Here is a 16,174-nt window from a genome sequence, read left to right as displayed (position 1 = left end):
TTATAAGGTTTCATCATTAGCTTTTACCCCTGAATCAAAAGATCTTACTGGAGTGATTTTCTTTCTTTGAGACGTAGTGATAATAGTAATAATCACTCCCTTTTTTTTTTTTTAATGAAATACCTCTGTAGTATAGTGTCAGTATGTGATGTCTGCCCCCCCCCCCCCCCCCTCCTCCACCCCGCCCTGATCAGCCTATAAGCCTCAGTCCTCTGTCTTGTGTGTGATCACAGAGCCGAGGAGGTGGGAGGAGGGTGGAGGTAGCGGGGTGGTGCTAATGGCATGCAGACTACTGAAGCCTGATCACATTCAGTCATTACCACCAACACCACCACCACCACCACCACCAGCAGCAGCAGCAGCTCCCCCCTCCCTCCCTCCCTCCCTCCCTCCTCCTGGGCCGCAGTGATCCAGACAAAGACATTCACACACACACACACACACACACACACACACACACACACACACACACTACACCTCAAAATGGATGCATTAATGCTGCTTTTTTTTTTTTCACTGTGCTCAGCATCACACACACGCACAGAGATGCTAAGTGTTTGTTCACTGGGCATGTGTGGACAATTCATCATGTGTTGTCAGTGTCTGCAGGCAGCCTGGACTGCCCTCTTTAGGTTTATATTCTTGTCTTTTTAAGACAGGTGGTTTTAATAAAGATTCTCTGATCATTCTCCACTGATCATCATGTACGCTCACAGTTTCTTCCTCTCCTACTGAAAGCATCATCAGTCTAATTACTTATTTTTCAAGTCACATAATTCATCTCATTGTGGTAGAAATTTGGATATTTCTCGCCAATTAACACCTAAAGCCGACTGAGCTGAGAGAGAGACGATAAAATCACAACTCGTGTAAAAAACACAACGTCCACACAACCATCTACAACGAAACACCAGCTCAACAGGAATCTCTCTTCTCTTCTCTTCATCCTCCCTTCAGTTAACAAACAAAATCTGAGCGTCACAGCCAGCAGACACTCTGCTGAGTCAAAGCTCCGCTCAGTCCATCATCACCTCTCTACACTCTACCTGTTGGGCTTTTCCTTATCTGAACTGAAGGTCTGAGGGGAGAGTCAGTTGAATATCGTGCAGATTGTTTTTTTTTTTGTTTTATGTAAACACTTTCCATGTTCAAGAATGAACTTGCAATGAATCAATAAAATAAGTCATTCCTAGATTAGATTTTTGCTGCCAGGTTTCATAGTCTCATCATTTATTCCTATTTTTCTGTTTCTCCACTTACGACTGAGTTAATAGGGGATTTCGCTCGTGCACTGCTGCACCGAGAAGTCGTTGAAATCACTTTGACGATCATAACGACAGCAGTTATACTGACATATAAAATGAATGATCACACAGAAAGTTTACTGCCACGCTGCTCCCAACTGTTTCTGGATGTTTTCCAAAACTTCTGCTTTTCCTCTTTTTTACGCTCGAACACAACGCCAGCATGTTGAGATTTATCCACTCTGGAGACCATTTTCCACTAGTGGATCTCCAGACTAGAGATGTGCTGGTATACCTTTTTTTACTGTATACCGCAGCGAAACATGCTGATTTTATTAACACCGCCAACCACGTCCATTACCGTCATTACAGTGATTATCAGCTTTTTCAGAGGACGCCGTGAACGCAGCAGCAGCACTCCTGCCTTCATCCATTTTTTTTTTTTTTTTGTTTAGCAACAAAGAAGGAGCTTTCTACTGGTACGCTGTCACTGTGGAGCTCTAGCTACTCTGGCCAGGACATTAGCTGTCAACCCACTGAATTGTGGCTAACTCACGGGTGTTAAGTTGTAACATTCAATGAGAGAGAGAGAGAGCTGCATTTTACACCATGTTGTGATCATGGTGTGAAGTGTTTTAACTATATTTCAGCACTAATAATAGGATGTCAGGAAACGTTGATGATTATTGTGATATTACTGTCATATTATTAGCTACGATAACATCTCATATTCTTGACGGAGCCAGTTGAGTGTGGACCTGGTTTTAAAGTCCATCCACTTGTCTTTCACACATATGCATGTATGGGACCTGGTCTAACTTAGTCTGGTCTGTGCAGGTCTGGCTTGACACACAGTGATCCTGTAGCAGTGATGAAGAAGACTACATGCTTTCCTCATTTCTACTAAAGCTCTGCTTTATCTGCCTCATCGTCGTCTTCCTCCTCCTTCTACACACATCAATTCTTTGTGCATAACAAAAGGCCCTTGATCTGTCCCTGAGGGCCACAGCATGCAACGGGTTAATTCAGACTTGCCTTGTGTCTTTGTCAGAGCGAAGAAAAAGTGTGTGTGTTAGTGTGTGTGTGTGTGTGTGTGTGTGTGTGTGTGTGTGTGTGTGTGTGTGTGTGTGTGTGTGTGTGTGTGTGAGAGCGCGCACGCGTGTGTGTGTACAAGGAGTGTGTTGCTGCTCTGGGTGCGCTTTAAGTGCTTGTCGCTCCTTCTGTGTATTTGTGTGGTTTCTTCTAGTGTGTGTGTGTGTGTGTGTGTGTGTGTGTGTGTGTGTGTGGGTGTGGGGAGGGAGTTGGGGATACATGTTGGGGGGGAGGGGGGATGGGCGCCTCAGGTTTGGTACACAGGGTTTCCTACTTTGTCTGGCAGGGACTAGCCGGACAGGGGGAGGAGGGGGGGAGGGGGGTTGAGAGGTTAACAGAAAAGGGGTGTGGCTTAAGGTAGCGTCCCTCTCTCTCGCTCTCTCTCTCTCTCTCTCTCTCTCTCTCTCTCCCTTGTCCTCACTGACAGGGTTTCCTGTGGCTGAGTGCAGGGGCGGAGTCCACGGAGATGGAGCGATATAGTCCCTCCCCTCCAGCTTGCAACAAATTACTCACCCGCCTGAAATTAGGAATGCGCAATCTAGTGGCCGAACACACACACACACACACACACACACACACACACAGACACACACACACAGAGCCGCTTACTGGCTGGAACATGGGTGTCACATGGGTTTGGTAATGTGAAACATTTGCATTGTTGTACAGTAAGTCCATTAGTAACTGTGTCTGTGGATGGCAAAGATCAAGCACACAGTTTAAATGAATCAATTTCTTGTAGATGACTAAATTCTAGAAATCACATTAGGGAGCAATTTTCTCTGTAACCTGATAATTTAGTGACCTTTGAACTCTTATAAAGTGCTTCGCAGATGATTAACACAATATTAACTGCTGCAATAAAAAGTAAAAGCAATAACAGCAAAGTAAGAAATTAACCCAGAGGACAAAAAAAACTATAAAAGGTCATTACACAGCAGATTGAGGCTGAAGGCTTAAAAAAAACACACAGCCCTCTCATTCATTTCAATGAGACCACTGAGTTAGCATGAAGTCTCCATCAAAAACGTTGAGTCGTGCTCAGTCACATACATGCAAGTGCACGCTCATGACCATTTCTAACTTCCAACTACCTGCTGATATAATTATAATGTAATATAGTACAGTAGAATATGAATGAATAACTGAGGTCTTGCGTACCAGTTTTATAAGTAAACAGCCTGTAGTTTGTTGATGCTAAAAGATGCTAAAGTTTAAGATCATGGAGCTGATGATCTGTATAGTGATGATGATCTGTACTGAGAGTGAAAGTATATTTTCTGGAAAATCTGTTGAGAAACAGTTACTGAATACAATAACCACACAGGGATATCTGTTTTTCCAGTAAAATGCCTGATAAATCAAAGTAATTCATCACATTGAAGCAAAAACGATCCATTTTAGCATACAGCAGACGTGCTCATTGACTTGAAACATTGCCCACAAAGGTCTCATGCACCTACACGACAAATGTATGTCATCTCCAGCCCTAACTTGAAACTATGGACACAGTGGATAAAATGAGCCTTCAGCTTCATGGATCTATTTCATGTCTCACCTGTACCTGAAGCAACACGCTCCCACCAACACAGCCCACAGCCCTGCATTTTTGTAACATTGCTGTTTTTCGATCCCAACAACGACAGGCTCATGGCTGGTAATGATTCATCATAAACTATTAAGTCTGGCCAGCAAAAAAAAAACGCCCTCTTCAAACCCCATCAGTACACCCACTAGAAGATAGAGTTATGACACAGTGTCACGCGTGATAAGACTGCTCTCAGTTCATACATTTGGTCCAGGCATGATTCTTCTCTCTCTCTCTTTTTATCCTCCTAATACACACAAGCCTCGCTACCTAGTAGGAAAAATAAGAGAGAGACAGAAAAGAGCCACCAGGCAGGCCTCTATATGAATCAAAAAAACATGAAAACAATTGTGGTACTAAGCAAACGATGGGTTGACTTGATACCTTCATTCAACTTCCTGTCAGAGCATTAACTGCAGCTGTGAATGTGTTTTCTCTTTGAATTTCCAGTTTTCAACCGCCTGCAGGGGTCTGATTCCATACACACTGTAGGTTGCAAATGACTGTTGGAGCGTTAAGCTAGCAGGCTATGTTGGAATTCTGTTTGTCATGTTTTGTTTTTTTTTTTTCTGTTTGTGATAGCGTGTGTTGTTTTGTCACGTCAGTAGAAAACCAGTGCTGATGCCTATGTGTGTTTTTTTTTTTTTTTTTTTTTTTTTTTTTTTTAGGAGAGTTTGAGGAGGAGTCGAAGCAGCCGTCGCTGTCTGAACAACAGAAACACCAGCTCAAACACAGAGAACTCTTCCTCTCTCGACAGTTCGAATCTCTTCCTGCTACTCACATACGGTACGTCTTTTTACTAACAGCAGCTGCTGATACTACGCTGATACAAAGTCAACTCAGTCTCAGTTAACTCTGGACTTTACCCTCCAGCTACGACACAGCTCACATGAAAGGAGCAGAGTTATCAACAGTATTAAAGAATGTTTTTACTTTGTTGTCTCATAATGAACAAACTATTATAAAGATGTGATGCACACAAAGTAAGAGCAATTCCACCGAGAGGAGCGAGGAGGAGGGAAAATAATTGAATGGTTGATGAGGGAGCTAATTAACACTGTGGATTATTTTTCTAATTTAGTGTTTATTTCCTACTTTTTTTTAGTTTATTTTATCACTGTGGTGATCTAACCCGATAATAGAGCCAGTTTTGTGATGCTGGAACACCTGAGTTAAGACCAAAGATAGTTGGTTTGACCCCAGACACCTTTCATGTACATTTAACCGTTCTCAAGCCATCCCATCTTTATTTCAGAGAGATGTTGTCCAGGGCGTTGTGACATCACTGTCGGTGTCAGGTGCAGCAACACCACAACTATACCATAGCAATCATCACAAGGACCTCATGCTGACCACACTATAGTTAGAGTTCTGAAACTCCCCCAAATGTAGTTAGATTTCTGAGACATTTTTGGTTTAGTATTCAGTCTGCTACTGAAGGTCAAAACTGTTCAAAAGACAGGTACAGGCCTTTACTCTGTGCACTTGACTTATCTCTCAGCAGCACAGTCACATTAAAATTCTGAGGTCGGCACAATCGTCTTGTGTTGAACTTTCTGGGAAAAACCCATCCCTTTTTAACACACACACGTGTCTCTCATAGAACACTGCAGGGCTCGAGTGTTACAGTTTTGGGACTTGAAAGAGACAGATAAACAACAATAAAAAAATTGTGGAAAAAGTATTGGCCAAGTTCCAAAATTGCTGGATCCTACAATTCCATAATACAACTCAATAGCGTCTTTCATTCCATGTCTTTCAAACTCCACAGCTCCAGTTTGTAACAGTTTGACTCTGTGATGATGTGTAGGCATTATATATATACAGCATCATAGATATTATACTAGTAGCCCTCATGACAAGTAAACATATCTTAATGTGTACAATTGATGGAGTGCCCCTTTAATCTGAAAGAAATCGAGAGGTGTGTCACATTTGCTTGTGGAAAAAAAAAGATCCAAATCTTCATAATAATAGTGAATAATGTATTAAAACACATTTCCACCAATAGATAGTCTAAAAAATGATGTATTATATTACACTTCTCTCAGCTGGACCAACACATTTCAACCATGTACAAAACAGTTGTTTCTCAGGGCTTTTAGTTTGTTGACCAGTTTGTATCTAACTTGGAACGCAGCCAGTGAGTCTGAAGTCACAGTGTTTGTAGTTACATTTGATAAAACACTATTTATCAGCAAAGTTTGGCCATGTAATGCCCAGTCCTTACAAAATGTAGAACATGTGAACATGACACATTATTCAGATGAATCTGAGGTTTGAATTAAATGAATAGGTTTGGTTAGGTGTTGTGCTACATTACAATCCCATCAGTATCCCCTCATTTCTGCTGGGGGTGGACACAGTAACAAGAACACCTTCTGGTATAATACAATACATCAAGTTAACACTGCCTTTTTGACACATCTACTATAAGTTCATGGTCATAGTATTATATTGTTTGGTGTTTTGTTATTCATCCAGTAATGGATGCGCAGACTGTGTTTGCAAGCATGGACTGTCTAAAATAACTTGATTTGAACTCCTATTTGTACCTTGTGAGACTGTAGAGTCTGTACATCTTTGTCATACTGGTCTCTGAATGCTCCTCGCTGTCTCTCCAGGGGGAAATGTAATGTCACCCTCCTCAATGAAACAGATGTCTTGGCCGGCTACCTAGAGAAAGAGGTAAGATGCCATCTGTTCATTTCTCATCAACTCATCACGATGGGGTGCATTTACTCCCTTTTTTTTTTTTTTAACCATTTCACACTGTCGGTGAATTGAACAATCACAAAGCACTTGGCAAGCAGCTGTAATGTTTTATCTCTATGTTCTGTCCAGGATTGTTTCTTCTACTCGCTGGTGTTTGACCCGGTCCAGAAGACCCTGCTGGCAGACCAGGGAGAGATCCGAGTGGGCTCCAAGTATCAGGCGGAGATCCCTGACAAGCTAGCTGAGGGTGAGCAGCACACTGAAAGTTTCAGATACCAGGAAAACAAATGTTTCCAGATTTCAGTTGCTATTTGAGCATTTTCTACTAGTAAAATGTCTTAAGTTGAACCCACTTCCTTTGTGTCTCAGGTGAATCAGACAACCGGATCCAGGAGAAGCTGGAGACCAAGGTGTGGGACCCCAACAACCAGCTCAAAGACCCTCAGATCGACCAGTTCCTGGTGGTAGCAAGGTAACGCTCCCCTTCCATCTGTCAACCAGTTGCATCATCATCACATCCTGTTGCCATGGTGACTTGTGACTCTACCATCAGCAGGGAAGGTTTTCTGGAGGAACAAGCTCAATAATTTCTTATGAAAGGAAATTATTTTTTCATGGTGTTCCAAAGAGGATCAGCTGATTGCAATTAACAGAGGCAACAAATCCAACACATTTATATATATATTCATAATGTATACATGCATATACTGTCAGGCAGAAATGTATTAGAATGCACATTTAACACTACAGTATAGCAGTGGAATGATGGTGCAGCAGTAGTGTAATGATTTTTTTTTTTTTTTTTTTGTAAATCCATGTCAAGTTTTCTTTTGGAGGGAATCCTCCTGCTGCCTATGAACTGCTCCAACAGCACAAACGCTCCATCTAGTGGCCATTTAATGAACATTCAGCAATACACAAAAATCCTATTCACTCATAACTCAGTCAAATCTGAACACAAAGACATGATAAACAGATTTTTAGATTGAGTGTGACTCACACTTTCTGGGGGATATTATTATGTCTGATGTCCATCACAAACACACGTCTGTATATCTGGTGAGAAGTCATGTGTCAGACTTCCAGTAACAGTTCCATGTGTGTTCCAGAGCTGTGGGGACTTTTGCTCGGGCCCTGGACTGCAGCAGCTCCATTCGCCAGCCCAGCCTCCATATGAGTGCAGCTGCAGCCTCCAGAGACATCACACTGGTGAGACACACACACACACACACACACACACTAGACTTTATACATTAAATTACAAAGGGACAAATCAGTCAGAACTGTTCAAGGGATAAAAATGTGTCTAATTTAAGGGAGTCTTGAAGCTTTTTCCACTTCTGAGGAGCATAATAGGTGAATGCAGTTTTTCCCCACTTCTGATTGGTTGTACTTATTTATTGGGACATTGTAGTGTTTAACATAAAAGATGCACTGCACCGGAGTCAGCTCAAAGCTAAAACTGTACGGGATATCCAAGGTAATGCATCCTTGTGAACGAGTACAGTCTAAAAAGTGATGATAAATAAAACAGTAGCTTATTTAGGATGGCTTTATAAATAAAACAAGACAGTGTTGTTCCCTTTGAGTGGTAAGTGATGTCCACCCTACTTGTTCATAGGGGATACAGTGATGGGTTCTAAAACTGCTCTACAGCTCTCAAACTCTGTAAACAATCCAAACCAAGCATTTAAATGTAAGCCTACTGACATGTATTTGCATAGTTATATTTTTGCTTGAATTATAGCTTTATTATATAATCTTGTGCCCCGTGTCAAAGCTAGTTTGAAGACATGTGTACTGGTGTAGTGTAGCTGACAGGCTACGTGGTCGTGCGGCAACTGAGAGAATCTGTGATGACGAAGCTCTTCTGTTCCACCTCTCCTCTCTCTCTGCTCTTAGTTCCACGCTATGGACACGTTGCAGAAGAACAACTATGACCTGGCCAAAGCCATGTCCACCCTGGTGCCTCAGGGGGGTCCGGTGCTCTGCCGCGACGAGATGGAGGAGTGGAGCGCCTCCGAGGCCATGCTGTTCGAAGAGGCTCTGGAGAAATACGGCAAGGACTTCAATGACATCCGCCAGGACTTTGTAAGCTCTTCTTCTCTGCTTTCTTTTATATATGAGGATATGTTGTCTCTCCACTGCCTTATGATCATTTTCAAATAGAACCATCAGTAGCAACAGAACTGCATGTGGAATTCTAGTTTAAATATATTTTTGTTTCTTCTTCCTCAGCTGCCCTGGAAGTCTCTAGCCAGTGTGGTCCAGTTCTACTACATGTGGAAGACTACAGATCGCTACATCCAACAGGTAAATACACACACGCACACACACATACAGCAAGCCACAAAATACACAACAGCATCGTCCCATTTGCTACTGACTGCTCATCTCTATGGTTTCTCTCTTTCAGAAACGACTGAAGGCAGCAGAGGCAGACAGCAAGCTGAAGCAGGTGTACATCCCCACCTAGTGAGTATTACTGTCTCCTGCAACACTGAATACTTCTCTTTGAGTTAGAATGACTCAAAACAACTGCCTCACCTTCTTCTTCTTCTTCTTCTCACGCTCCCCTTCTCTCACCAGCACCAAACCCAACCCCAATCAGATCATGGTGCCAGGCAGCAAGCCGGGGATGAACGGAGCCGCAGGCTTTCAGAAAGGACTCAGCTGTGAGAGCTGCCACAGTAAGTACAGTCTGAAGTCTGCTTTCACTCTGGATTTGACTGCAGAGGAAGTTTGAGAGAAAAAATGACTATTTGTCTGACAGCACTGAGTTTCAGTACTGATATTAAAACAGAAATATTAGAGCATTTTTCCACTGCAGGAATCTTAACCCATGACCTCACCCAAAACAGCAACTAGGATGTTTGACTCTATTGTCTGTATTGACTCTAAAAGGTCCATTTGTATTAACTCTCTGAATGTCCTGTCACCAACCCAGCGGCCCAGTCACCTCAGTGGTACGCCTGGGGCCCTCCCAACATGCAGTGCAGACTGTGCGCCTCCTGCTGGATCTACTGGAAGAAGTACGGAGGCCTGAAGACCCCCACACAGCTAGAGGGCGCTGCTAGAGCTGGCTCTGTATGTCTCCTCCCTCACATTTTGATCTGATCTTTTTAGATGCAACTTTCAATATCAGACTAAAACAGTACAGAAATCAACCATGAGCTATTCACTATAGCTACATTCTTCCTCTCTGACCAGGAGTCAGGCCCCCGTGGTCACATGACCCGCCAGGAGGTCCAGGGCATGTCACCGTTCACTCGCAACGAGGGTCGAGCCAAGCTGCTGGCCAAGAACCGCCAGACGTTCATCCTGCAGACCACCAAGCTGACCCGCATCGCTCGGCGGGTGTGCGAGGACATCCTGCAGCCGCGCCGCGCCGCACGACGGCCCTACGCCTCCATCAATGCCAACGCCGTTAAGGCTGAGTGTATGTACACACACTTACACACACATGTTTTTTTCATGGACTGCCTTTAAATGAAAGGCCAGTATCAGTCAGTTATTTGACAGACTGATATCTGTTGCTTCACATGTTTGATTCGCTGTCTGTCTCTTCAGGTATGATCCGGCTGCCCAAAGCTACAAAAACTAATGTAAAGAGCAAGGTGGTGCCTCGACAGTCACTGGCCACCATAGTGAAGGATTTAGGTGAGAACTCCCACACTGCTATATCTGCTAATCCTTTCTCTCTGAAGTGTGATTGGATGGTGAGGAGTGTTGTTGTGTCCTCTCTGCAGCCATATCAGCTCCTCTGAAACTGAAGGCGTCCAGAGGACCCCCAACACCCATTAACAGGAACCAGGCCAGCCAGCCTCGTGGGGGCCAAAGCCTGCTGGGGAAGAGAGGCTTCGACAGCGTCAGTATCCCACACACACACACACAGAACTTGGTGGAATTGTCTCACAACCTTGTTCACCTTCAACTGCTCAACCATAACCACGCGCCTGTCTTTCATTGGTTCACAGGCTACAGGGGTGCCCTACCCAGCCAATGGGAGGCCGTACACTTCAGGTATGAGGACCACCTCCCAGTCTGTCATCAAGCGGCAGAAGGTCAGCCAGGGGGAGGCTCCTAACCCCGTGGTGTTTGTGGCCACAAAGGACACCAGGTACATTTAACAGTGTCAGGCCTGTCATCAGTATGTGACAGATGAAGCAGCAACACCTCCACACTGTGTTGGCCTTTTGTTAATTAGATGAAAAGATGCTTACTACTCTCATGTCTGTACGGTAAATATGAAGTTACAGCCAGCAGCTGGTTAGCCTAGCTTAGCATAAAGACTGTAAACTGGGGGAAACAGCTAGCCTGGTTCCATCCAAAAGTAACAAAATCCACCAACCAGCACCTCTAAACCTCCCTGATTAACATGTTGTATCTCACTTTGAAAACAGGATACATATCTGACTATTTCTTGGTTCTGAGCAGTTGCTAGGCAACCATTGGAGACTCCAGAAAAGTTCTGGTCCCACCCAAGAAATAATCAGGTACATAAACCAGTGTAAATGGTGAACTGTCATGTTTACACTTCTTGTGCACAGATTAAACAAACGAGATCTTTAGAGGTGCTGGTAGGTGGATTGTTACCTTTCAACAAAGCTGTTTCCAGTATTTATGCTAAGCTAGGCTAACCACCTGCAGACAGTAGCTTCATATTTACTGTACAGGCTATTAACAACCTTCCATTGAATAAAACGTAAAGGACAGGTTCACAATTCTTCAAGTCTGTCTTAAAACAACAGTCAGGAGCCCAAATGAACATTCAAACCTGTTTATCTTGCTGTAATCATTCCTGCTGTTCATACTGACCATTAGAAGATTCCTTCATAATGCTCTTACAATCCACAGTCCTCCTTCTGTACCCAAAAAAAGGTTAACTGTTTCTCATGAACCTTTGTTTGGATGCCAAAATAAATCTCCTGTATGTGACCTTCTAATCTCACTTCATCAGATACCTGTTGTTCAATCACCATCACTTGTAAATGGACAGTTTTGTATACAGACCATGATGTGTTTTTGTCCCTGCTGGTCTCTTTAACCAGGGCTCTGAGGAAACATCTAACCCAGTCAGAGATGCGTCGGGCAGCGAGGAAACCTCACCTCCCGGTCCGGATCAAGCTGCCACCTCCCCCTCGCTCCCTGGCCCTGTCCCTGCTCCCCTCCAGCACCAGCGAACCCATCGTCCTGGAGGACTGAAGGGGAGTCACGGGGGGGGGGGGGGGTCTTTTAACAGGACATGGGGGGTCAGGAGGGAGTTGGGGAGGGAGTTGGGGAGGGTCTGTGCTCAGGTCGTCACTTACCAGGCAGCACAGTACGTCATACCAGTAGTCTTTTATTTTCCCTCTTTTCAGTGTCATTTTTCTTTAGTCCTCTGTTACTCCCCAAAAGTGGATGTGTCCAACACACACACACACACACACACACACACACACACATACACACACATACACACACAAACACACACACACACACTTCGATGACTGTGCATTTCATTTTAATTAACATACTGACACTCACACAACACCTTGGGCTTTGTAGTATTTTATTCCAGATCCTGAATTATTTTTGCTCCCCTTTTTAATGCCGCCTGTTTTTAAATGTGTAATTTAAATCAAGATATTTCTCATCCTGAAACAATGGTGATAAAGCACACTTTGTTTTTCCTCCACGTCTCTATCTTTGTGTAAATATATGCATCATCGAAGGGGGTGACCAGCAGTATGCGATGAAAAACGGGAGGTGGAAATGAGAGAGTGTGGGACAGCTCTGGCAGGGCGAAGATCAGATTTTAATCCAGATGTTACTCATACACTCCATCATTAAGGTCTCAGTATGTGTGTTACTATGCAGACATGTACGTGGCTCTCTAACTTGACTGGTTGCGGGCGTGGCAGATGGTAGCTCACTGACTACACCTTCAATGGTTGAAGTTCAGGAGACATGTGGACAGAGCTGCCCTCAGTCGGTGTGAACGTACAGTGTTTGATCCATCTGCCGCTATTTTATTTTACTCCGTAACCTGTCAACGTTTACCATCATCAGTCAGGAGCCAACCACATACCTGTTACAGGTGTTAATAAACCCTGACAGGTCAAACCCTTCCCTAGATTTTCATCCCATCTGCACCTCTTAACATCCTCTGTTTTTATGGAAGTCCCTCAGTGTCTCAAATATTGAGTCAGCACAAAACAACTTGAGCAGTGTCAAAGTCAAGGTGTGAGAGTGTGCAGAGCAAGGAGGATAGAAGGCTGAGTGTATTTCATGGTTGAAGTTAGGAAGGGATCGTTTGTTTGCTCACTATCATCAAAGCTGCTTTCTTAATTTTGGCAAGATGTATCACTCATACAAAGTCAAAAGTGTCCTCCTGTTAGACAAGCCATTCTAAGTAATATCAGCTTCAGGGCTGCAACTAAGCATTATCTTCATTATCTATTCATTTGCCAATTATCTTCCTAATTAATCAATATAAACGCCCATCACATTTCCTCAAAGCCCAAAGATATTCAGTTTGATTAATGTAGCTGTGCATTTAGTAACTGATGAAGAGACTAATCATTTCAATTCTAATCAGGTTACTAGCTATGCAACAGGCTTTAAATGAAGTAACTATGTTCCTAACAGTAAATGTTCTCTCACATTCAGAACCTAACCAAGCACGGAACAATGGAACTCATTTAAAATCATGTATGTGTGTTTACTTAATCCTGATTCCTCCTTTTTGATCATTTGCAGACCCTGAACTGAATCCCGACTTCACTGCTCAAATTAGTTTTGTGCTATCTTAACAGTTTTGTGACTAGTAACCTTCCGTACTGTCTCCCTATTCATGAGGCGCCGCAGAAGTCATTTTTTTAGAAATTGAGGAAAGGTTGCTGTTGCAGTAAAAACCGTATTTCGTCTTTCATCTCCTGTCACTCGATCGCCACGCTTTTACAGCCACTTTTAGTCGGTATTAAGCGAGAAGCGCCTCGGTTCCTGTTCCGTCGACCTCACCCCGAGATGTTTGAACAGGCAGTCTGGATTCAAAGAGGTCTGTAGGTTTACTGCTTAGGAGAGTTGAATGATTGTGGTTACCATGGATTTGCACGAGTTACTGTGTTGACTTGCCATGACGAGCGAACACATTTGGCTTTGAGGTACTATGTTTGAGTCTGCAGAAGTCCAAAACGAAGCCATAATGTGCAAACAGTGCGATATCCATAAGTGTGTGGACGCTTTAATCCCTGAGGTAATGTTAGACTAAAGCCACAGCATTTCTTACAATGTACTGTTTGGTTGGTTTGAATAAAAGTGACACAATTATGTTACTGGTCAGTTGATAAAAGTCTGTATGTAAATGTGCGGAAGGTAATTGGGGCCAAAAATTGAGTTCAGAAATTAATGTTAAAAATTGTGAAGAGACCGAGATTAAAGTCATACTTGTTCTCAAAATCTTAATTTCAGAACTTTTTTTTTCCCCACATGGCCTTAATTGTCTTCTGTAAATGTCTGATGATGCAGAACAGAAGTCATGTTTTTGATTGTGATTGGGTATGACAACAATGTGAAAGGAATCCATCTGTCTCAACTTGTGCTTTCATTTGTTTATTTTAGTCCCCCCTGTTTGTACCATTATGAAAGGGTGAGTACTAAAAGTTGTTAATTGGATAATTATAATTCCTCTGTATCCCTCAGCCTGTGACTTCCACAGCAGTGAGGGCTTACAAGGGTTTTATAAGCAAGTTTGGTCCCAATGTGGGCTTTGTAATATTTCTCAAAAAAAAAAAAAAGAAATTGAAGTGTTGAGTTTGTAGCAAATACTAATCTGTGTAAAGAAAAGTGGAAAACTGGCATATTGGAAACTTTTTTTACATCTAAAGTGTGTAATTCTGCTCCATTATTGTGGAGATGGCTCTAATAGGCTACTGTACATGTGAAGCATTGCTCTCCTTCATTGGGTGGGTGGGCTGGTCATTTCAACCAGGGGCAACATTCAAAAGGGACAGGGTGCTGATTTTTGTATGATGGGAGAGACAAACATGCTACAATTGAAACTTTTTCTCAAGTGTTTTTTATTCCAATGTCTCTGTATCCTTTAATGTATCTTGATAAGAAAAGAAATAAAGATTTTTTTTTTCTTCGTGGTCAGACATGGACTCATTCTCAAGTTTTTTGGCTCTGGGACTATAAACCCTGAGGGGGAAAAGAGGGATGGTGGAGTAAATTTCTCCTGAAGGTATAGGGGTTTAAGTGTGTCATTTATTTTTTTTCTAATTTAAGTACAGAATCTGCCCGCCAGGATAGTGAATAAAGTTACTAGCTGAAAGTTGAAATATGCTGCCATATCTAAGTAGAAACTTTTCATTTAAAAGGCATGAAATGGATTTTATTTCATGTTTTTACACATTACAGTGTAGTTCACTAGTCACGAGGAGTGCTACTCAGCCTATGAGAACATAAATATCTTCTGCAGCACTGGAGGAGCTTTGTCAAGTCTAAGATAACTCATGATGTCATAGTGATGTCAGCAAGGTTTTCTCACCTTGAACCTGGAGTCTATATCTTAGGGGGGGAAAGTCTTACAAACTGGACTTGTGGAGTTTAAGAGAAGTAAGCATTTACCAGGCAGGATGGGTCTAAAACTGTAAACAGCACATCAACATCTAAGTTGTAATGCGGTCTGTGGTCTGTCCCTTTAAACATGAAAAAACATAAATATTAACCTGCAGTTTAACCCATAGATGTTTACATGTTTTGCCACAAAGTAGACTGAATATGCCCAGAAATTAGCCTAAATGAGCAAACATGCAAAGTGACTTTAATTTGACTTTAAATATACTAATTATAACCCCAGCTTCCACTCTCACCTTTATTACCTCCTCACAGCTCTACAGTTCAACACTGAACCAGCAAAGAGCTTCAGTCTACCTGCTGTACATGAACAGTATAAACTTATTTCTCATGTTTTCTCTTACAACCTTTAATCACAGCGTAGTAGGTAACTCTGACTTCCATCCCCACATCCAGATGCAGCAGCAGCTTTCAGTCGCTCTGTTTTGTTGTGTTTGGGCGTTTGGTGAGTTTGACACATTTTTGGGGGGTCTAAGTGGGCATTATCAATTATGTCTCAGTTTGAAAAGCTTAGGGATGTAGGGGTGAAACTTACTTCAAGAGAACTCCTGGAGAAAAACCTGAAGCAGTCTGCAAGAATCCTGTGACCTGGGAGAAGACTTGATTCCCCAAAAGACAATGAGGCCAACAATAAAGCCAAAGCTATAGAGGAATGGCTTAAAAACAACAATGTTAATATCCTGGAGTGGACGAGTCAGAGTCCAGATCTCAATCCAATCCAGAATTTGTGGCTGAATTTGACAAAGGCTGGTTACTCAGGGTCTCAATGCAACTTTTTAAATAAGAATGATTGTGTCCAGATGTGGGAAACTGCTACAGACCTGTCCACACAGACTCATATTGACTTCAACAATCCTGTTAGGGTTTACTCCACATCCGGTCTTTTTCAATTGATTTAATTGATTAGTAAAGCTTA

At 42.7% G+C, this 16,174-nt stretch overlaps 1 protein-coding gene across 2 annotated transcripts in view; it reads left to right on the top strand.

The window, feature by feature from the left end:
- mta2 (metastasis associated 1 family, member 2) overlaps positions 1 to 14,777 on the top strand; it is a 30,490-nt gene extending 15,713 nt beyond the window's left edge. The window contains exons 4-18 of one of the 2 annotated variants that reach the window (XM_067580979.1): positions 4,593 to 4,710; positions 6,549 to 6,612; positions 6,769 to 6,886; positions 7,009 to 7,111; positions 7,749 to 7,848; positions 8,542 to 8,730; positions 8,878 to 8,952; positions 9,056 to 9,114; positions 9,229 to 9,329; positions 9,587 to 9,726; positions 9,853 to 10,078; positions 10,210 to 10,299; positions 10,389 to 10,507; positions 10,617 to 10,759; positions 11,691 to 14,777. In XM_067580979.1, the coding sequence (XP_067437080.1) occupies positions 4,593 to 4,710; positions 6,549 to 6,612; positions 6,769 to 6,886; positions 7,009 to 7,111; positions 7,749 to 7,848; positions 8,542 to 8,730; positions 8,878 to 8,952; positions 9,056 to 9,114; positions 9,229 to 9,329; positions 9,587 to 9,726; positions 9,853 to 10,078; positions 10,210 to 10,299; positions 10,389 to 10,507; positions 10,617 to 10,759; positions 11,691 to 11,844 (1,799 nt within the window). In that variant the 3' untranslated portion in view covers positions 11,845 to 14,777. Of the gene's footprint in view, positions 1 to 4,592; positions 4,711 to 6,548; positions 6,613 to 6,768; positions 6,887 to 7,008; positions 7,112 to 7,748; positions 7,849 to 8,541; positions 8,731 to 8,877; positions 8,953 to 9,055; positions 9,115 to 9,228; positions 9,330 to 9,586; positions 9,727 to 9,849; positions 10,079 to 10,209; positions 10,300 to 10,388; positions 10,508 to 10,616; positions 10,760 to 11,690 lie in introns of both variants that reach the window. The other variant, XM_067580978.1, reaches the window with a different exon arrangement.
- Positions 14,778 to 16,174: the final 1,397 nt, after the last annotated feature.

Source organism: Thunnus thynnus, chromosome 22 (genome assembly GCF_963924715.1).
Source record: "Thunnus thynnus chromosome 22, fThuThy2.1, whole genome shotgun sequence".
NCBI classification, from domain to species: domain Eukaryota; kingdom Metazoa; phylum Chordata; class Actinopteri; order Scombriformes; family Scombridae; genus Thunnus; species Thunnus thynnus.
This window is presented reverse-complemented; position numbering and strand designations above follow the sequence as displayed.